The sequence below is a fragment of the Trichosurus vulpecula genome, chromosome 9, assembly GCF_011100635.1.
Source record: "Trichosurus vulpecula isolate mTriVul1 chromosome 9, mTriVul1.pri, whole genome shotgun sequence".
Taxonomy (NCBI): Eukaryota; Metazoa; Chordata; class Mammalia; order Diprotodontia; family Phalangeridae; genus Trichosurus; species Trichosurus vulpecula.
The window spans coordinates 5,085,785-5,109,312 of record NC_050581.1 but is presented as its reverse complement, the minus strand read 5'-3'; the positions used below and the strand labels follow the sequence as shown (position 1 = coordinate 5,109,312).

General features: G+C 43.0%; 1 protein-coding gene across 1 annotated transcript in view; it reads left to right on the top strand.

The window, feature by feature from the left end:
* Nucleotides 1-300: 300 nt before the first annotated feature.
* The window catches only part of PRKCB (protein kinase C beta), a 646,949-nt gene continuing 623,721 nt past the window's right edge, over nucleotides 301-23,528 (top strand). The window contains 3 exon segments of the mRNA XM_036739147.1: nucleotides 301-571; nucleotides 574-631; nucleotides 1,359-1,390. Coding sequence (XP_036595042.1) covers nucleotides 460-571; nucleotides 574-631; nucleotides 1,359-1,390 — 202 coding nt within the window. The 5' untranslated portion in view covers nucleotides 301-459.

Sequence of the window (23,528 nt, the reverse complement as noted above, 5' to 3'; positions counted from 1 at the left end):
AAAGGAGAAGCTGCCTGGGTAGGACTTCGGCGGGCCCAGGAGTCCAGCCCGGCTCAGTTATGCAAAGCAGGAGCTGGGGAGTCGGGGCAGCTCCGGCCCCGCTGCGGATGCGCGAGCGGAGGGGGAGGGGTGTTGGGGAGGTCTGAAACCGCAGAGGGAGTGCGAATATGTAAATGAGAAGCCCGGGAGGGGTGGGGCCTGGAAGAGTAATGCAAATGAAGGGGGCGGCCCCTCCGGTCTCCGCCTCCCACCCCACGCAGCTGTGGACAGCGGTGCAGAGCGCAGCTGGAGGAGCGACGGCAGCTGGGGGCAGTGGACACGCTCGGAGCTCCGCTAGGCTAGGCGGCGGCGGGCGACAGACCGCACGGCGAGGGAAGAAGGAAGACCGAGTGGCCCCGGCAGCCGCTGTCGCGCCGTCCCCCGGCCCCCGGCGCCTCTCGGCTGTCGCTCGCGCCGCAGATGGCTGACCCGGCTGCGGTGCCGCCGCCGAGCGAAGGCGAGGAGAACACGGTCCGCTTCGCCCGCAAAGGCGCCCTCCGGCAGAAGAACGTGCACGAGGTGAAGAACCACAAATTACCGCCCGCTTCTTCAAGCAGCCCAACTTCTGCAGCAACTGCACCGACTTCATCTGGTGAGCGGGCGCGCTCCCCCCGGGGAGCCCCCGCCCCGGCGCCCCCCGGGGTCCCGGCCCCCCGCCCCCGCCGCCCCCTCGGGTCCCGGCTCCCCGCCCCCGCCGCCCCCCGGGTCCCGGCCCCCCGCCCCCGCCGCCACCCCGGGGTCCCGGCTCCCCGCCCCCCGCCGCCCCCTCGGGGTCCGCCCCCCGCCCCGCCGCCACCCGGGTCCCGGCCCCCCGCCCCCGCCGCCACCCCGGGGTCCCCCCGCCCCGCGCACCCCGGTCCCGCCCCCCCCTGCTCGCGGCCACCGCTGCGGCACAATCCCGGCCCCGGAGCCCGGCTCCCCCGGGGATCCGCGATGCCCCCGCCCCCAGCCCCACTCCGGGGACAGCCTCTGGCGCAGCGCATCCCCTGCCGCCCTCTCACGGCGCTGGCCCCCCCCGCCCTCCTCCCGGCCCGGGAGCCTCAAGCCCGCCCGAACCATCTCCCGGGCTGGCCGGCGCGCGCTGACTCCGCATCCTGGGGCCACCGCGGGAGCCCCCTCGGAGCCGCCGGTCGGCTTCCCCCAGCCAGCCCACTTTGCGGCTCCACTTCTGGGGGGGAGAGGGGCGGGGCACGGAGTCCAGGCTCCCCGCAGCCCCCCTGGAGCGGGAGCGCACCCAGCTCCCTGAGGACCCCGGGGAGAAAGGGGAAGGAGAGGGCGGGGAGAGACACCGGGTAATGGGTCTTCCGTCTCCTTTGCAGGGGATTCGGGAAACAGGGATTTCAGTGTCAAGGTAGGTGTTACCTGAGGATTCTTCACTGCATAGACGCTTGGTGTGCGCGAACAAACGTCTGCCTGCGGTCTGTGGAAGCAGGCCCGAGTGTGGGTGTGTGTGAGCGCGCGTGAGCGGGCGCTGCGCTGAGCCTAGAGCCGGTCCATATATAAAGTTTGGGACCAGTAGTGGGTGATGAGAAGCCCTGGTTTTTAGCTAGGGGATCCTCCCGGTATGACTCTTAACATTAGAGCCCTTAGCACAGGAGGAGGGCCCTGGAGAAAGAAGGAAACGTTTCTTTAACCCCCAGGGTGACACAAGGAAGGAAGCTGAGAGTGCCCCAGCCCATGGGCCACCCACCTAGGTGGGGGCTGGCTGGCTGATGTGATGGTGCTCACGCTGAACTTCCTGTCACACAGTTAATTCCATCTCCAAGCCTCTGGGGGGCAAAGGGGGATGTCTTTAAATACAAAGAAAAGGTGGTGACTTCTCCGTTCTTCTCCTGCTGCCCCTCCTCCCTCCATGAATCTTTCTCCAAAGTATCAGAACAGTTAATTTAGGTTGGAGTGTCATTAAGGTCCTGTCTCAGCCAGGAGCACACTGCTAATCTTCCTCCTCGAGACAAAAAAGAAAACAGACTGCAGAAAGATTTTGGTGATCAGTCTTCATTTGAACGTTCAAGTTACTCATAAGCCTTTTTTCCTTCCTCCGTTCCAACTCCATTACTTGTAGTACTTACTTCATCTTTGCCTCCATTTTTCTGGCACAACTGTGAACCAAAGACTTGGGCTCCAGCAACAGCCAACTCTCCTCTGCAGAGCCTAAAAGGATCCAAACCCTTTCTGAAGCTTTTCTGAGGTGGCCTGTTAGGGCTACAGGTGGTAGTTAAAGTCAAACACTGATTTCCCTCGACTGTGTTCGCAGCAAAAACACAGCAATGCCATTTGCCGGTGCCGGTTCTACATATCCGATGATGTTAGGGATCCATAACTCATTAAATCTCTTGAGTTCCGCTGGTAAATACTTTTCAGCTTTTATTTCAAGACGGACTCAGATATTTCAGTGTTCATTGTTTCATTAAGGTGTTTAAATTCTTTTTAGAACTAAGAAATAATTGAGGCTGGTTTTGACACAATCAGAATCACAGTGTTGAAGCTGTATGAGATCTCAGAGATCATTACATCATAGACTCATAGAAGGGACCTTGGGAAAGGTCACTTGTCCAACCCATCTCTCCTTTTTCTTTACAAAAAGAAAGGAGGTTCAGGAAAGCGAATGACTTGCCCAAGGTCCTATGGCAGAACTGGGACTAGAGTCTCCTGACTCCCAAGTTTAGTGCACGTTTTTTCCTCCTAAGTTAGTAACCTTAAGGCTTATAAACTTCTTTTCCAACTTAAAGCATCAAATAAATGTTGAATCCAGCACTCAATCTGGCCTTGGACACTCACTTGGTGATCCTGGCAAGTCACTTAACTTCTGTCTCCTCAATTTCTTCAAGTGTAAAATGGAGATAATAGCAGCTACCTTGGGAGTGGTTTTGTTGAGGACCAATGAACTAATGTGTGTAAAGCACTTAGTAGTGTGCCAGGCACATAGTGGGTGCTTAGCTTAATAAATGCTTGTTCCCTTTTCCCCTGTCTCATTTGACAATCACAACCCTGGGAGGTATAGGTGGTATTATTCCCAATTTACAGACCAGAAAATTGAGGCTCAGAGAGGTTTACCCGTGGTCATACAGCTGCCAAGTGTGAAAGACGGAACTTGAACCCAGATGGCTTCCTCACTCCCAGTCCTGTGTGCTACCTGATTCATCAAGTTGCTTCCTCATGCCCTGAGTTAACAGGACCCTTTACTCAGATGAGTGAGATTGTCATTTTCCTTTGACAGTCAGTGATTTCGCTTCTCCTTCTAAGCCAGTTTGGGAGGGTTTTTTTGTTCTCTTCCTTTCCTTGAGCCCTCAACAGGAAAAAAAAAAACCAATCTCAAGTTAAATATAAATACAATTACAGCAGCTAAGTATCTCAACAAGGTTATGTGGTGATCAGTGAAGCTGTTGTTCACGAGCAAATTTGCATTTAAAAACTGGCCAGAGCTACCCAACTTTGGGATTGTTCAATAGTCAGAGATTTGCAAATGAGGAGGGCTATTTCATTTTAGTGGGCACCAAGTGGGCATAGACTCATTTCTGGCTGTTTTAACAGCTCCTTTTTCAGCGTTCTCAGGAAGTAACCTGGCTATATTTTAAAGGCTAAGATTCTTCCCAGAGTAAAGAAAACCTGAATTCAAATATTTCTTCAAGCACTTACTTTTTATGTGACACTGGTCAAATCACTTAACCTCTCAGCCTCAGTTTACTTATCTGTAAAGTAGGGATGATAGTAGCGTGTGCCTCATAGCATTGTTATGAAGATCAAATAAGATGACTTGCAAAAATCCTAGTTATTTTCAATCTCTTTTTTAGAGCTCTCTTTCATGTCCCTGAAAATTCCTGAAATATTTTGGAGGTAAAGGGATGATGTCAACGTTTTCCCTGCTAAGCTCCTGATCCACATATTAAGTTGACAGCAGCTCAGCTCACATTTGCGCACCACTTTGAGGTTACAAAGTGCATTCCTCATAATAACCCGATAAGACAGATAGTGCAAGTTTTCTTATTCCCATTTTCCGGAAGAGGAAGAAGTAACTGAGATGTAGAAGGGTGACTTCCTGCAGTCACACAGCTAGAAAGTAGGAGCTAGGACTTGAATTTGAAGGCTTCTGACTCCAATCCCAAGGCTCGTTCCACTGTGACATACTGCCTAGTACTTAGTTACCTATTATTAAAGATCAGAAAAGTCATCAAAAGTCCTAAGGTGTGGTCTATAGTCTTGCCAAAGTTTCCAGATGACTTCACATCTGCAATGGATAGGAAAATCATTTAGATAAGTCTTGGCCTTCACCTCCTCTAGAAGTGGGAACATTTTTTGTTGGAACTTTAGGAACATAGTTTGTTTTATTAATGACAAATAACATTGGGCAGCTAGGTGATGCAGTGGATTGAGTGCCAGGCCTGGAGGGTTCAAATCTGGTCTCAGCTTCTTACTTGCTGTGTGATCCTGGGCAAGTCACTTAACCCTGTTTGCCTCAGTTTCCTCATCTGTAAAAAGAGCTGGAGAAGGAAATGGCAAACCACTTCAGCATCTTTGTCCAAAAAACCTCAATTGGAGGATTTGGGTATGACTGAACAACAAGAAGAAAAACAAATATTTTTTCTGGTTCCCAATAAAATCTGCAAATTTTCAATATAGAATTCTCTAGCCCTACCCATTCTCAATCTTCCCATGCCATGGCTATGGTGTTGGTGAGAGTTAAGAGCTAGGTAGGACCAGTCATGTAGGTAGGTAGCTAATGGGTCAGGCAGAGTGAAATTTCATGGTGAAACCCATGAGTCCAGCTTCTAGAAGGATGTGACTTATGGCCCCTTGAGCTCTGGCTACATTTTGCCATCTACTCCTCCTCACTAGAGGGTTTTCTGTTTGGACCTGTTAGAGTGACAGGTAGGCTGGATAGATAGAGACAGAAAAGACAGGAGAAGGAATCAGGATGCCTTGAGTGGGAACCAGAAGGAAGGGGAACTTGTGTATTGTGGTATTCGATGGAGAAGTTACTACTTTTGGTGATCTCTCACGTAGAACTATCCCTGTAATCCTATCTCCCTTGCCTATTCCTATAGTTCCTCCAGTTTCAGTGAATTACACCATTTCTGAGGTAGAAGTTCAGATCACTCCTAGTTCAACTTCCGATCCGATTCAAGAATATAACATTTAAAAGCTTTTTATCGGTTATCTTCTGTTTTACGATCACCTTCATTTCCAAATATATTACTCCTTTAATCTTCTATCCCTTCCCCTTGTTATAACTCTCTTTTGTAACAAAGAATAAAAAGAAAGAGAGGAAAAAAGGAGTTCATCAAAATTAATCAACATATCTACGGGGTCTGGCAAGGTATGCAATGTTTCATACTCTAGTCACCTGACTCTGCCTCCATCTTTGGGTTTTTTGGTTTGTTTAGTTGTTTTTCAGTCATCTCCAACTCTTTGTGACCTACTTGGGGTTTTCTTGGCAAAGATATTAGAGTGGTTTGCTGGTTCCTTTGCCAGCTAATTTTACAGATGAGGAAACTGAGGCAAACAGGGTTAAGTGACTCACCCAGGGTCACACAGCTAGTAAATGTCTGAGGCTGGATTTGAGCCCATCAAGATGAGTCTTCCTGCCTCCAGCCCTAGCACTCTATCCACTGTACCACTTAGCAGCCCTATAACAATCTTGAGAGATAGTCAAAGGCCAGTGATAGGCAGCTTATTGTCTCAAGAAGCAATCCACTGGACTGATGCTATTGTTAGAAGTTCTTTCCTATCCTGATCGAAATTGGCCTCCCTGTATCTATCGAATAAGCCTGGTTCTGCCCTCTGAAACTCCGTGGACTAAGCCCACACTCTCGTGTTCCTGATAGCATTTTCAACATGTGAAGACAGCTTTCGTGTCTTCTTTATTGCAGAATAAGGACTCATTTTTAAATATAATAATAATAATAATAACTTTTAGTTATTCCTTTATAACTTCACTGTTCTTAGTTGTGCTCCTCTTGCCAAGCTTTACTCATTAGACAAAGAGGTATTTGTGTAGCTCATAGATAATTGAGGAGGGTTAAGCATTAGTAACTGCAGGCCATTAACCAGTTTGTTGGACCAAGTGAAAAAGAGACTTAGTCACAGTGTACTCACCTGACAAATTAGAAGGTTGGGTTATATTGTCCTCAGTGTCCCTGTCAGCTCTGATTCTGTCATTCATTCCTCTCCTGAGGCCCCTTCCTGCTTTAATTGTTTATGATTCTATGTAAGTTCAAGTTCAGTTTGTTGCACAATCTCAGAGCTGAAGGAGAACTTAGAGCAGCTCTAGTCCCATTCTTGAATTCTCGGGAATGAGGAGGAAATTGAGGTTGAGTGACTTGTCCAAGGTCATACAGATGACCCTTTCACAGTCTAATGGCAAAAATTCATTGGACATCTTTGGGTTTTGATGAGATTGTCTGAGAAAGGGAGTTGTGTTATTAGCAGCTGTTGATAAGAATCTTATTTTTGGTTCATGGTATGTAATGCAGGTCTGAAGATCCCGCTCTGTGCAACATAATACCTAGGAAAATATGAAAAATGTGACCTTTTGGGAATCTAGAGGATATTGTAGACTAACTCTAAGATATTGACTTTAGGAAAAATACTATTTTCTGAGTGCCAGTGATGTGTGAGGCACTGCCCAGAGTAACATTCAAAGAGTTCGTAATTTGGGTGGGTAAACAGGGAAAAGGATCTACTCTGGAGAAGAAAGTTGAATTATTGTTACTTTTGAGTGTAATTGTGTACTTTCAAATACTCTTGTTGATGAGTTCTCGGGGGTAGGAGGGGGATTTAAGAAATATAAGAGCCTGGAGTTCAGATTATGCTTCAGACACTTACTAGCTGTGTGACCCTGGGCAAGTCACTTAACCCTGTTTGCCTCAGTTTCCTCATCTATAAAATGAGCTGGAGAAGGAAATGGCAAACTACTTCAGTGTCCTTGGCAAGGAAACCCCAAATAGAGTCACGAGGAATTGGACACTACTGAAACAACTGAATAACGGCAAACAGGGCTCTTGTCGGTGAGTTCTTGGGGGATAGTTGAAAAATATGCTGACCTAGGTAATATGTGAAGCATATTTTTGGGATCTAGACATCCTCTTTGAAACCTTTTCTGGCTTCAGGTAGTTAAGTCATTGACTGTCACATAAAATCTGTTGTTTGGCCTTCCAAAATACTCCATGGCCGAATGCAATCTTAAATGAAAGTTGTGTTCAGATTTTAGATGATACATCTATGATCTGATTCCCAACAATTTTAGAATTTCTTTCTTTGATTTCCCGCAGCCCTTTTTCTCCCGCCAAAGAAGCTCTGCATGCTCTGTATTTGCCTTTGTATAAGATTCAAGTGAATTTAATTTAGTTTTGAGATACTTTCAGTCTTTCTTGAGAGAAATGAAGATGGTATTTCCAGTTTCCTCATCTGTGAACTCAAGGGGTTGGATTAGACAATTTCTGACCTCCCTTTCACTTTCAGCTTTACTCATGTAACTTACTGGAAAGAACCCTGGACCTGGGGGTCAAAAAGAACTGGGTTTGAATCCCAGCTCTTCCACTTATTAGCTAAGTGACATTGGAGGAAGTTATTCTGGTCTTCATTTCCTGATCTGTAAACTGGGCATAATACTAGATTCATCACTTCCCTCACATGGTTATTGTGAGGCCAAATGAAGTAATGGCATAATAATAATTAACATTTATTTAGCACTTTAAAGGTCAGTCAATTTCTCAGTTGACAAGCATTTATTAAGCACCTACTATCTTCTAGGAACTCAGCTAAAAACTGGCTCAGCTAGGTGGCATGATGAAGGTGCTTTGGAACCATCATTAACAGGAAACCCAGATTTCGAATCATCTGTAACCCTACATAAGTCTTAGCCCTTAGACTTAGCATTTAGACATTATGGGTCCCTCTTAAAAGAAGGTTTGGTGGAGCTAATGGACAAAATGGTCTTTGCTAGACATTTCCATTGAAACTCTATATTAAACTTCTTCCTAAGATTGTAAAAAACCCCATCACTTAAGGTGGGATGGCAATGTTGTGTTTAAAGGAGGTCAGGAGGTGTTACTCTGACTGACTAAATTTCAGATAATAATCTGACTTCCTTTTTATCCCTGCTGCATTTTGAGTTGATTGAGTGAAGATTTGAGGTGGAAGAGCAAGCCCAAATTATCAAATTGAGATAAAAAAAAGCATTTCAACAGATGTTTGTTGAATGAATAAGAGAGATTAGTGAATGGACGGTTGAGGAAATGGTAGATGAGGATGTAAAGCGAGGTAGAAAGAGGGCTGGTTTTAGAGTCACAAAACCTGGGGCCAAGGTCAGACCTGTTGTACCAAGTATGGCTGCTCTGAGCCTTAATTTTTAATCTAGAGGCAACTAGGTAATATGGTGTATAGAGCACAGGACTTATGGTCAGGAAGATCCAAGTTCAAAACCAGACTTGGTCACTTTGTGGCTATGTGACTCTGGGTAAGTTACTTGACTTCTGCCTCAGTTTCCTCAGATGTAAAATGAAGATAATAATTCCAACTATTTCAAAGGGTGGTTGTAAGGATCAAATTAGATAACATTTGTAAAGTGCTTGCCACAGTGCCTGGCATATAGTAGGTGCCTGCCTTTCTTCTTCCTCCCTCCCTTGTTCCTTTGTTCATTCATTCGTTTGTTCCTTCCTTCCTTCCCTGCAAAAGGGGATAATCATATTTGCACTACCTGCCCTTTAGGGTTATGAGGAAAGTGCTTTGGAACCTGCAAAATGCTATAGATGGGTGTGCTATTTTCTCAAATACTTCTTTAATCCTAGGGCCTTTCCAACCCCACCGGCTGCCCCCACTCCCCATTTATTATCTCCAATTTATCCTGTTTGTATCCTATTGTACATTATTATTTGTAAGTTGGCTCCCCTATTAGACTTAACTCCTTGAATTTTAGAATTTAACCATTAGGGATTCATTCCTTTGCCTCAAGACTTGTTAGTTTGGTAAAATTATAGATACTTGGTGAAGGGTGACATTTCATTCAACAAGCTTTCGTACAACACAGATCACTGTACAAGACACGTGGGGGGGAATTTTGGAAGTTTTGATAAGACACAGTGCCAGTGCTTAGGGACCTTGAACTCTACTAGGGTGAGCAGACACACACACTGATTAGTCTAATAGACCACATTATAAGGTAAGTGTGTCTTGTGGTGTGGGGACCAAGGAGATCACATGGGGGGATGGGGCTTCCTCATCTGGTGATCGATCATTGCTTCTCGAGATCAGGTCTCTTGAGATCAGGTGGTAAATAGAGAAGAAAACATAAGCATGAGGCTCTTAAAGAGAGTGGTGGGAGGGGGAGAGGGAATACTAAAGGGGAGCTTTGCTGTCGTTGGCCCTATTAGGCATCCTGACTCCTTCCTTGATCACTCTGAAAGCTGAATTAGAGAAGAGGAAGCATTATACAGTGAGAAGAGTTTTGGGCTGGGAGTCATCCCAAGGTTGGGATCCTGCTTTTGCCACTTAGTCGCTATGTGACCTTGGGCAAGTCACTTGTCCTTCTGTTTGCTCCTCTGTAAAATGGGGATGATGAAACTTACACTACTTGCCTCATGGGGTACCTGTGAGGCTCAAAAGACTTAATATTTTCCTAGAGGAGTATTGTTATAAAATGGTGGCTAGTACTAATCTTTAGCCAACAGCTTTAGTAGGCTTTTATGGGACTGACTAGAAATCTATGGGGCAGCTAGGTGAACCAGTAGATAGAGTGTCAGGCAGACTGATTTTCCCGAGTTCAAATCTGACCCCAGAAACTAGTTGTATGACCCTGGGCAAGTCACTTAACCCTGTTTGTCTCAGTTTCCTCCTCTGTAAAATAAGCTGGAGAAGGAAATGACAAACCACTCTAGTATCTTTGCCAAGAAAACCCCAAATGGGGTCATGAAGAGTCAGATACAGCTCAAAATGACTGAGCAACAAAGACATATAACATTGAGTTTTATGGGAAAAATGCATTGCCAGTTCCAAGCAACTAAATTACAAATGGTTAACTTTTGTTTTTGGGGGGAGGGAGAAGAGAAACGTTAGTTTTCTGATCAGTGAAATGGGCATGATGCTCACTAAACTGCGTACTTCAAAGGGTTGTTGTAGGGAGCAATGAAGTTAGCTTTACAGTTTTAAAACATACCATCTGAAAGTGAAGGGTGATGACAAGAAATCCGAGGTGTTTCTCTGAGTCTGTTTGGGGACTTAGGGGATCTGTTTGTCTTGTAATAGGCAGAAAAGAGGCCTGGGCCGGGGTTAGAACAAAGCAATACAATTTCTTTTTGCCATTTTATTTTAATAGGTCATCGAAGTCTTCCTGTTTGATTCTCACTTTCCCCTTCTTCCTCTTGCCAGATGGGTAATGTTGTTCTGCTGAGCTAGAGGAGGGTGAAGAACACGTTGTATTCATGCCACCATCAGCCCCTCTCATTAAGCCGTTTTATGTCCTATGTGTGGACTCCCAGAGTAACAGTGATAACGCACTTCATTCGTGTGTGGTTAGCAGGGCAGGCAGCCTACCGAAGGAGCTGCTCTAGGGGAAGTGCTGACCCAGGGGAAATTAGCTCGCCTTCCTCCCCAGGGACCTTTCAAGTTGGAGGGAGTGAATTTTACCCATGAGCCTTTGTCTTGGCTTTCTTTCAGTTACACTTCTGCAATAAGACAGCACCAAAGCCCAGAGACAGCCATCCATCCATTTGGCAAATGTTAGCTGCAGTGGAGTGAAAGGAGCCCTGGGTTACTGGTACCAGGGAGACTTGGGTTCTAGTCCTGACTCTACAACTAGCAAGCTCTGTGATCTTTGGCAGGTCTTTGCTCTTCTGGGTCTCAGTTTCCTCCCGTGTGAAATGAATGTTTTGGACTAAATGATCCCCCAGCTTCCTTTCCATGTGATACTAATTTCTAAGCTCCATCCTCCCTCTGAAATAATTTCATCTATTTAATTTAGTCCAACCGATGTTAAAAGTAACCACTCGTGCTAACACTAGGGTCAAGGAAGGAAGGTGAGAAGCAAGCATTTATTGAGTGTTTACCACGTGCCAGACACCTTACTAAGCACTTCACAAACGTCATCTCATTTGATCCTCACAGTAACCCTGGGAAGCATTATTACTGGCCCTATCATAAAGTTGAGGAAACTGAGGCAAATGGAAGTTAACTGACTTGCCCAGAGTCCTATATCTAGCATTTGACTGTTATATAGAATGCACTTATATAGAAAAAGAATTTGGTTTGTTCTGCTTCAGAGGGTTGGCTTCAGAGCAATGGGTATAAGCGACAAAGGAACATTTCAGCTCTCCTTGAGAAAGATTTCCTGACAACTGGAAGTGAAGTGAGATGAACAGTCATTAGTGAGTTACACATTATTAAAGAATTGCAAGGGAAGTCAAGATGAGTGGCTGTTGGACGTGTGGTGGGAGAGGTTACTGTTCACGTGCCAGCTGGAGTACTTGATGTCTGATGTCCCTTCCTGCCACATGCTACTATAATTTTTTGAATTGAGCATGTGAAAAGCAACCAGGATGATAAGAGGACTGGAGACCATGCTATATAAGGAACAATTGAAAGAACTAGGGAGACAAAAGAATACTTAGGGGAGATAGAATTACTGTCTTCAAGTATTATAGCAAAGGAAAGAAATAATCTTTTATTAAGTGCCTACTATGTGTAGGCACTGTGCTAAGAGCTTTCCAAATATTTGGTCCTTACAACAACTCTGGGAGGTAGTGACTGTTATTACCCTTTATATGTTGAGGAAATTGAAGCAGAAAGAGGCTAACTGCCTTTCCAAGGGTCACACTAGTAAGTGTCTGAAGCCAGATTTGAACTCTCATCTTTCAGAGTTGACTCCAGGCTCAGAGCTCAACGCACTGTACCACCTAGCTGCCTAGGGTCATCTTTTGGAAGAAGAATTAGAATCAGTCTACTTGTTTCTAGGGTGAAAATTAGAATCAGTTTGTGAAAGTTAAAAGGAAGTGAATTTTCACTTTTCCTAACAGAACTATCTCATGGAGACAAAGATGAATTGTCCCTCCTCCATGTATGCAAATAGCTATAATAAAAGTTAGAAATGATTAAGTACATTGGATCATAGGATCATCAATTTATAACTGGAAGGAATCATCTAATTCAAAACACTTCAGGTGACAAAACTGTGGCCCAGAGGTTAAACAGGTGGTAGGGGGTAGAGCTGAGATTTGACTACAAATCCAATTCTATTTCTACTGCATCATTCTGCCTCCTCATGAAGTTACTTATGGAGCCCTGAGATATTGAAAAGATAGTTTTTAGCTGAAGTGACTAGGAAAGACTTTGTGGAAGAAATTCAACCTGAGTTGAACTTTATAAGGAAGGGAAATTTAAAGAGGTTGAAACAGTATACTGGGGGAGACCATTCTAGTCATAGGGGACAATAAACATAAAGATGAGAAAAGGCAGCAAAAAATCTGGGAATGGCTAGGTTATTCTGGCTGGAGAATAGTTTGAGATGGAGGAGTAGTAAGAAATAAGGAAATAGTGGTACATGGGAGCCAAATTATGTTTAATATTTCTCCTTTTCTGCATTCGCTTATGAACTTCTAATTGTTCTAGTACATAAATTTTATAAAGGTGCCATATACAGCTAAGAAATATGTATATTCCTTTTCTCCCATTTGATAATAGCCAAAGATCTATCATATCCAACTTTTCTAAAATTCTATTCAGGTCCTTTACTTGTTTCTTGTTTCTCTTTTGGAGACCCAGATTATAAAGGACCTTGTATGTCAGGCTAATGAGCTTGTTTTATTTGGCAGGCATTGGGAAGACACTTAAGAATTTTGATCATGGTAATGGCGTGATGAAACCTCTGTGTATTGCTTTGGCAATGATGTGATAGATGGATGAGAGAGGGGAGAGACTGAAGAGATGGTGACAAGAGAGAAAGCTATTACATTGGTTCAAGGGAGAGGTGATGAGATTCTGAACTCTAGTGGTAACAGCATCATTGTAAAAGAGGATATACATATACACACTCTATCTATCTATCTATCTATCTATCTCTATATCTACATACATGTGAGAGACATTTTTATAGAATTGAGAGGACAAAATGGCCTTGTGTTGTTGTGTTTGTCCTTTGTTTTCGAAGAGGACCATGGCATCAGGGACATGATGACATGACTTATAGTTGACTTTGATTTGAGTGCAGAAGGGCTATGCAAGGTCACTGGCCTCACTTTCTTCTCCAGACCCATCTGGATCCAGTGACCTGATATTCATCAGGATGACTGGAGATGGCCCAGGATGCAATGGGAGACCCTTGCCCTTTTAGGCTGAGGCCTTTTCATGTACTCACTTAGAGTGAGGTAATTCCCATTCAATGAATGGGCTTCTTTAAGAAATGAGTCAAGGGATGGTCCCTTTAATTAGAAAAAGAAAAAAAATCAAGCTGGGAGGGGAAGACCTTCAGGATTGCTGTTCCAAAGAGAAAGTTACCATCGACATTCACTCTAAGCCACGAGGGCCTGATTGACTGGAGATGGGAAGGTTGAAGAAGGAGGAGTTGAGCGACTCTGAAGTCTCACGCCTGGGATTTCAGGAGAACGTTGATGCTATCAACAGAAATACCTAAGATTTGAGAAGGTTTAGGTTTTAGGAAGGAAGGTGCTTAGGTCCTTTTTGGACGTTTTTGAATTTTGAGGTTCCAGTGTGTCAGCCATAGAAAGATGTATAGCAGGAAGTGTCCAACTGGAACTCAAGAAAGAAGGTAAAGCTAGAGATAGAGATCTGGGAGTAATTTGCATAGAAATGATGATTGAAGTCATGGGAGTGGATGAAACTGGCAAGGCATAGAGTATAGAGGGAGAAAAGAGGAAGGTCCATGACAAAAACTTAGTGTATATTCACACTTAGGGAGGAGGAAGGGGCAGAGAAGCACATGAAGAAAACAGAGATGTATGGAGAGAACCAGGAGAGAACAATGCCAAAATTCAGTTCTTCATTTTCTCATTTTATCATCATAGCAATCCCATGAAGGAGAGAGACTAGGGATGAGTACTGGCATTCTAGATAGGAGGAAACTGGGGTAATACTGTTTCAGTGCTGGAGGAGAGGATACAAAGGACCAGCTATTCATGCCCTAGCAATCCTTCCCTTTTATTGGGCATGTTCAATAGGCTAGCAAGAAACAGAACTGGGAGTGGTCCTTTTAATCTCTCTCTCTCTCTCTGTGTCTGTCTCATTCTGAATTCTGGGGCTTACACTTTAATTAGAATATTGACAAATTGGAGCCTGTCTGTAAAAGTATAACTAGGATGGAAAAAGGACATTGGCATAATAGAATTAGGTCAAGAAATTGGGTCTGTTAAGCTTTGAGAGTAGAAGAGGGGTGTGTGTGTGTGTGTGTGTGTGTGTGTGTGTGTGTGTGTATTTGGGAGGGATTACTTGGCTCAAGTATTTGAACATTGGCATGTGGAAGACTTATTCTCTTTGATACCAGTTAGCAGAACTAGGAGAAAATTCTTAGCTTTTTATAGAAATATCTTTGTGACAATCAGCAATGTCCAAGTGTGAAATGAGATGCTGTGGGAGATCCTGAGTACCCTGTCACTAGAGGAAAATAGGCAGAATTTGGATGACCAGTTGCCAATAATATCGTAGAGAGGATTCTTGCTGAGTTACAGGTTGGTTTATACGGCCTCTATGGGCCCTTCTGGGCAGCTAGGTGGTAGCTAGAGTGCTGGGCCTGGAGTCAGGAAGACCTGAGTTCAAATCCAACCTCAGATACTTACTAGCTTTGCGACCCTGGACAAGTTACTTAACCCTATTTGCTTCAGTTTCCTCATCTGTAAAATTAGCTGGAGAAGAAAATGGTGAATCACTCTAACATGTTTGCCAAGAAAACCCCAAATCTGACCACAAAGAGTTGGACATGACTGAAACAACCAAACAGCAGCAAACGGGCCCTCCTGAGTCTGACTCCTGTGATGCCATAAAGAGGGGGCGGAAGGTCACGGTCTTGGGGATCTTTATCAAGATGGCATGTTAAAGAGAGGCCAAAGTTTGCGTGGGGGAGTGCTGGGAGCTAAGGCTGGAAAAAGAGTTTGGGTCCAAATTGCGGATAGTCTGGCCTTCAAGGCCGAGGAATGTGGATTAGACCAAGATTCTTGTCTTAGCTGTCCTACTCTTAGCTTTGTGACCTCAGGAAATAATTAGGCCTCTTGGTCACTTACTCCTCCTTTGTACAATGATGGAATTAAGAGAGTTGATCTCCAAGATCTTTCCCAGTTCTACAATGCTATGAATCTATGTGTTTATCCTGCGAACCAAAGTGAGCCATAGAATGTTTTAGAGCAGGCAAGTGAAGTACATTTCCACATCCTTATTTTAGGCAATGTGTAGAAGCTGCAAAGTGGCAAATTTAGGCTTAACATTTCCTAACAATTGTTGTTTTTTGTCCTTTGTTTTCAAAGAGGACCAAGGACATCAGGAGGTTGATGTCTTGACTTGCAAGTGAATTGGGTTTAAGTGAGGGAGAGCTGTGCAAAGTCATCAGCCCCACTCTCTCCTCCAGAATCATCGGAGTCCAGTGGCAAGACACAGATCAGGATGACTGGAGATGGTGCAGGGTGCAGTGGGAGATGTTGGCCTTTTCAAATTAAGGTCTTTTCTGGATCTTGGTTTGTCCGAGGCAACACCCATTCAGTAGTTAGAGGCTAGGTAAGAATTGAGGCGAAAGATTGTCTTCTTTGCCTTCACAAAGGAATCAGAGTGGGGAGGGCCCTGAGGGTTTCTGGCCAGAACAGAAGAAATTGCAATTTACACTCACCCTGAGACATTAAAACCCAAACAATGAGCAAGTGAGGCAAGTTTGCATAGGCGAATGCTAGGAACTAAGACCGGAAAAACAGTTTTGGGTCAAATGATGGATAGTCTGGAATTCAAGGCTGAGGAATGTGGTTTAGCCTAAGTCCTAGTCTCAGCTGTCTTACTCCTAGCTTTGTGACCTCAGGAAATAATTAGGCCTTTTGGCCTCTTACTTCTCATTTGTTCTGTTGGGCAATGCTGTTATTTCCTAACAATTAGAATTTTCCAGAAGTTGAATGGGCTATCTCAAGAACCTCTTCATTAGAGGTGTTCAGATGGAGATTGTATTACAGTTTGTCAGAAGTATCATAGAAAGGATTCATGTTAAGGTATTGATTGGACTAGATGGCCACTGAGGTCCCCTCCAACTTTGAAATTTTGTGATTTCAGTAACCTAAGATTGCACTGTGAGTTTTGGGACACCCTATAACAGGAGGGTAGGTAGTTTGCAGAATGAATTGAAAGCAGAAGAGATTGGAGGCAAAGATGTCCTCTTGGAGGCTGTCATGGTAATCTAGATAGGAAGCAGGATTGTGGTGATCATGGGAATGGAGAGCAAGGGACAGATATGAGAGAGAGATCGAAGGAACAGGACTTGATGCCAGCTAAGGTCAAAGTGTTGGAAATGGGCATTGAAGAAGTGCCTTTAAGAAAATCTGCTTTCAGTAATGAAAGCTCTTTGAAGCTGTTGTCTGAGCTTAAAAATGAGACATTTGGATTTTCGTGTCAGTCTTACTGTTGATTGATCTATTTTTAGGGCGCTTGCTAGATTATTTTTGTGATTCTAACAATAAGTGTATCTCCCCATTGCATCTTTAGGAGCATTGTGTAATTGGAGAGATAATATCTTTTTAGAAATTATTTTTTTCTCTTGCATAATTTAAAGATGAGGAGTTCATATGTAGTATTCTTTGATCATGGTCACTTTCTATTGATTTCAGTTATTAATTAACAAGCATTTCAAGTCATAGGATGTCTCAGTTTGAAGAGTGCCAGAATACCTAAGGTAGGGATTCTTAACCTTTTTGTGGCTTTCATGAGCCCCATTGGCAGTTTGGTGAAACCTATAGACCACTTTTCAACATAATGCTTTTTGAATGCATAAAATAGAATACATAGACTTGCAGAGGAAACCAATTATCCTGAATTATAGTTATCCAAATATTTAACAAAAACAAGTTCAGAACCTCCAGGTTAACAATGCTTGATCTAAAATGTTAAAGCTGGAAGGGACACTAGAATATAGGACACAAAATATTACAGCTGGAAGAGCCCTCAGAACCTAGAGTGGTCAAGCTGGAAGGGACCTTAGAACGTAGAATATAGAATATTAGGGTTGGGAGGAATTTTAGAACAGGAATTAAAATTCAATAAAAATTTATTAAGCACTTACTGTGTGTGCAAGGGACTGCATTAGATGCTGGTTATATAAAGATAAGGGGCAGGTAGGTGATGCAGTAGATAAGTGCATAGATTGCCAGTCCTGGAGTCAGGAAGACTTGAGTTCAAATCCAGCCTCAGGCACTTACCAGCTATGTGACCCTGTTTGCCTCAGTTTCCTTGTCTGTAAAATGAGCTGGAGAAGGAAATGGCAACCCACTCCAATATCCCTGCCAAGAAAACCCCAAAAGAGGTCACAAAGAGTCAGACACAACTGAAATGACTGAACAAAAACAACATATAAAGATAAATAATGACCAGGTCTTTGACCAAAAGGAGCTTATATTCTTGGAGAAGAGGGATAGGTTACAACATGTATTGATATGATTCTACATAATTGGGACTTGAGAATTACATTTTTACTGTAGTAAACACATTTTCTGTGGCAGGCACAAGTGTTGTGTCAGATTAGGTCTGTCTTGTTTTCCACCCCTGTACAAGGGGAGTGCTGGAGGAGGTGCGCTCATGAAGGGGAAGCAACTTCTGGGCAGGGCAAACAATATAGTGTCCAAGATAGTGGTGGGATTCAGATGGCTGACATCAGTTCGGCAGAACCAGTACCTAATTTTAGGTTGAATACAAGGAACTGGTTGTTGGGGGCGGGGGGCGCACACCTGCCATGTCAGTGGTGCTGGCAGCGCCTCTGCTCCATTCTGTGGAGAACCCGTTGTTAATTTATTTGAATCCCACCACTGGTCCAAGAGTAAGATAAGAAGTTTATGAATAGAATCTTCCGTGCCAGGGGAGTTAGGTAGGCAACACAAAGGGATGATGGGAACTCAGCCATAGGAAAGGGAGCTATATAGAGGAAGCAAGGAAACTAATGGGTAGTTCTTGGTGGGAAGTGATCAGGAGAAATAGTGGGCTTGTGCAAACACCGTGGACAAACTAAAAATAGAAGAACTTTCCCCTTTTGTTAGGGTTTTTTTCTAGACAGAATTATGCACCACAAGGACTGTGTAGGACCCTGAAGGAATGGGTCTAGCCAGAAGGGGGAAAAAGACTCTTGAATTTCTATGGGTTCAGTATAAGGCTTTTGCTGTCCTTGACTCTGTTAAATAAAACCTCTATGCTTGATGCCCTTGTTAGCATGAGTGCTTGTGGGGGATCTAACATTTCCTTAGTGGAGAATGTCATAGACTGATGTTTCTAAGGATCACTTGGGCGGTAGCAACATGAGCCAGATAAAGAAGTTGTCAGAGGTACATGAGACAGAAAAGCTTATTAGGGGCTTACCCCTAATGTCAGGTCTTTGCCACCAGAACTAGACTTATGATTTCATTGATATTGGAAACTATGATGAGGAGACTCCCTTTATTAATGCAAATTGGCACCTTCTCCCACATCTAACTCTAGTTGCTTAGAGCAGTCGTATCAAATTCAGATAGAAACAAGGACCACTAAACCATCCATAAGGATCCTTGTGGGCCACATACTAACTTAGAAAACCACATATTAACATCATCTATGTTTTATTGTATCTTATCAAATATTCTCCTATTACATTTTAATTTGGTTCAGGTTGTTCTTGGGAATGTCATGGGCTGCATGTAACCCCTGGCTGTGAGTTTGACACTTCTGGCCTAGAGTAATATAAGACTAAATGGCTTTTCCAGGGTCACACTTCCAGTGTGTGTTAGAGGCAGGACTTAATCCCAGATATTCCTGCCTCTGAGACTTTATACCATAGTACCTAACCCCCACCTCCACACACACTCTCTCTCTCTCTCTTGCATGTGAGCGTACACATGCACATAGTAATAGATAAGTACAAAACAAGGATTTGATGTTGTTATTCAGTCATTCCATCATGTTTGACTCTTCATATGGTCCATGGGATTTTCTTGGCAAAGATACTGGAGTGGTTTTCCATTTCTTTTTCCAATGGATTAAGGTAAAAAGAGGTTAAGTGACTTGCCCACGGTCACACAACTAGTGAGAGTCTGAGGCTGGATTTGAACTCGGGTCTTCCTGACTCTATCCATTGAGCCACCTAGCTGCCTCAAATGAGGATTGGAGGATGTCAACAAAATATTCAGGTAAAGTACTCTGTGAAGATTCAAGAAGGCAAGGAATCCTTTTAGCTAGAGGGATCAGAGAAAGCTTCATTGAGGAATTTGGACCTGAGTTGAACCATGGAGGAAGAGAAGGATTCTCAAAAAATAGAAATGAAGAAGAAAAGTACATTCTAGGCATGGAAGGCAGCCTGTATGAGTACATGGAGGTAGGAGATGGTATGTTGATTCTGTGGAAAAGCTAGGAGTCCAGCTTGGTTGGAGTGCAGAGTATGTGAGGCAGAGTAGTATGAAATAAGCCTAGAAAGGTAAGATGGTATGAGTTTCTGGAGGGTCTCAGATGTCATGCTAGCATTTTAAATGGAATGTTAGAGCTGGAAGAGACCTTAGGATATAGCGTGTTAGAGTTGAAAGTCTCCCTTCACCTCTCATTATCTAGTCTCATTTTATAAATAAGAAACAGACCCAGAGACAAGCAGTGATAGGCTCAAGATGATACAGGTTTTGTTTGTTTGCTTGTTCGTTTGTTGTTTTGTGGCAGACCTAGGCTGCCTAGCTCTTAGGACTATGTTCTGTCCATCATATCACTCTGTTGCTATTGTGTTATTTACTGTGTTCTCAGCCCTGTCCTAGGCTATGGGAGAGGTGTTATAACTATTAGACATTGTTCTCCAGTGAGCTCATAATCTAACTGAGGAACCTAGAGACATATACAAAGAACAATTGGATATAATTCCTGTCGATCTTCAGGAAAGGCTTGGGAGTGGTACGACAGAAGGATCTGACCTTGGTTCTAGCCCAATCATTTTTGTTAGTTACTTTGGTGAAGGCATAGGAAACATTCTTACCAAATGTGACAATCACAAGAAGGTGGAAGGAATTACTAATAAAATAGGTGACTGAACTACGATTCCCCAAATTTCTATGGATTGGGATAATGGGCTAAGTCTAATAAGAAATATTACCGGGATACAAATAAAGTCCTATATTTGTAAATACAATGGGGAAAATGTGGATTGACACCTTCTTATAAAAAATACCTGAGGGCTTTATTAGATTTCAAGTTCATTATGAATCAACAGTGTAACATGATAGTCAAAAGGCTGCATTTACAGGCAATGATGCCGGGAACGAGGACATTCATAGTTCTTCCGCCCCCTGCTCTAGCCAGACTGCACTTGCAGTGTTGTGTTCAATTCTGAGTACCCAATTTTAGGAAGGATATTGGTAAGCTAGAGTATATCCAGAGGAGGCTGTAACCACATTGTAAAGGAACTTAAAACCAAGAGATAGGCAGATATATTGGAGATTATCAAACTTTGAACTAGGAATAATGGACGGAATTTGGAGAAGCAAATTTCAACTTAGTAGAATGAAAAACATCCTAACATTTAGAGTGGTTCACAAATAGACTACTTTAGGAAGTTCTCAGATGTTTAGGTGTTATTGTAAGGAAAGTGCCCATTTAGGGTATCATCTGGAATGAATAGCTTCTGAAGTCTCTTCCGGCTCTGAGATTTAGTGGCCAGGAAACCCATGATCAAGAACCAAAGTAAGTCCCTCTGTGTCTCAAGGACTCTGAGGAAAAGACTGATGGAAGGAAGAATATTAGCAAAGATGATGCTCAACCTGAGGCCTTGGAATAGGTAGGAACGTGGAAGGTGGAATTAGAAGGAACCTCAGACATAATTTAGTTCAGCCTCCTCATTTTACAGATGAGGAAACTGAAGTCCGGAGATGTGAACTATACTAAGTATGGACTTAAAGTTTAAACTCAGGTGTTCTGATTGCCAGTTCAGGGCTGAATGCCCTACAGGATTTAGAGACCTCTTCTTGCCTGCCATTTATGGTACCAATTGTTTTATATAGAAAACTTCAGAAAATAGAACCATTGTCTGTTATCTTCTTCCTCCTCCCTCTCTCCCCTATCCTACACCAATCTATTTTGAAACTTTTTGACAGCCTTTCTGACTGTGCCACATTTTCTTTTTTCAACCTAGTATGGGATCTCTTCAGTAATAGGATAAAACTATTCTTCTGTCTGTGGACACGGGTATCCTTGAGTGGGTGAAGAGCTTGAGAAATGAGTGAGAAAAATAGAAATGGAAACTTTTAGGAATACCTCACCAAAAATGAAACTGGTAGGCAATGTGGTTTAGTTGGAAGAACGCTAGATTGGTGGTCAGAAGACTTAAACTCAAGTCCAGGCTCTGTCCTTACTTCCTTTGTGGCTTTAGGCAGATAATTTCATAATTTAATCTCATCAGGTCTCAGTTTCTTCTAAGGTCCTTTCTGGCTCTGAATCCGTGATCCTTTGACAGTATCTAATCTGGTTATTTTGCTGCTTCCTGTGAAATGAAAGTCTAAATGGGAAGATGCTACAGCATTCATTGTCACCATTCTCCTGCTCTCCTGCCACACCCCATGTGACCAAACTATGGGTAAAGCAGACTGGAAATAATAATCCTAGGGTTTTATTGACCTTACTGACAAGTAGAGCCTGAAAAGGGAGAGGTAGTATCTTATGTTTAGATTTTAGGGTGACTAGGTTGTAGGATTTATATCTAGAAGAAATTATAGAGGTCATGTAGTTTAACTTTCATTTTACTTAGGTGGAAACTGAGGCCCAGAGAAGTTCAGTGACTTGCCCAAGTTTACATAGCTAATAAGTAGCAAAATATGGATTTGAACCCAGTTCTCCTTCCTTGTGATTCAACAAACATGTATTAAAAATTTTGTACCCTTCATGCAACCTCACATTTTATTGGAGGGAATATAAAACACACACACACACACACACACACACACACACATACACACAAACGCACACACACAATAAAAGATGAACTGAGAAGGAAGAAAGGACTAACAACTGGAGGGACTAAGAAAGTGGCATCTGAGGTGAACCTTGAAAGAAAAAACAAATTCTGACAGAGATGAGGAGGGAGTACATTTTAGGCACAGGAGAAAGCTTGTGGTAATGAATAGAGGTGGGTGATGAAATGTCAAGTTTATTGAGTATATGATGGGGAATAATGTGGATGACTGGAAGGGTAGATTGGATTTAGGTTCTAGAGAAATCCTTGAATAGCAGGATAGAGTTTGTATTTTACTTTGGTAGTAATTGGGGGCCACGGAAGTCATTTGAGCAGGAAAGTGAAATTGTAAGATGTGCTTTAGGAAGATTATTTTGAGGAAACACAGACAAATAGGACAGCTTTGAAAGTTATATGTTGAATTTGTAATTCTATGTTTAAAAGGAAAGGTAAGATAAATTTAATTGAGATTCACAGTTTCATACACAATCTTTTTCTGTTCTACTTTGCTTATAGAAATACTTTATATTTATTATATTATATTTATATATATCATATTCCTTAAATTTAGAATAAGAAAATAATGGAAAATTATTTTGATAACTGTGTTGAGGATGGATTGGATAGAAGAAAGACTGAAAGCAGGGAGACCAGTTAGGAAACAATTCTAATGATCCAGAACATAGAATTTTTGTTGTTCAGTTGTTTTAATCGTTTCTGACTCTTTACGACCCCATTTGGAGTTTCCTTGGCAAAGATACTGGATTGATTTGCGATGTCCCTCTCCAGTTCATTTTATACATGAGAAAACTGAGGCAAACAGGGTTAAGTGACTTGCCCAGGGTCACATAGTTAGTGAGTGTCTGAGGCTGGATTGAAGATAGATTAGGAGGGTCTGAATTAGGGTGGTGACCACATGTGAATGAGAAAAGGAAATAAAAATGGGAGACGTGGAGGTAGAATGGAAAGACTTAGTGATTGATTGTCCCTCTTGGGGGGACAATCTTGACCTTCATAGTTGTGCAGCATTCAGTTTTGATAGTTCGATGGTTTTATTGCCGTTCTTTCCATTTATGTGGTCGTAGTCATCATGCACATTATCTTCCTGGCTCTCCTTACTCCACTTTGCATCAGTTCATCTCTCAAGTTTGCATCTTCCCATGCTTCTCTGTATTCCTCATGTTTGTCATTTCTTAGAGCACAGCGGTATAATTGCATTTCTATATGTGAGTTAATAAACCTTTCTGTTCCTCAGAGTCTTTAGGTGACAGTTTACTTGAACTTTAGCAAATATATATGAAGCCCAGTCTTGATTTTATAGTATAACCCATGTCCTACCAATATTTTTAAATAATTGTTATAAAAA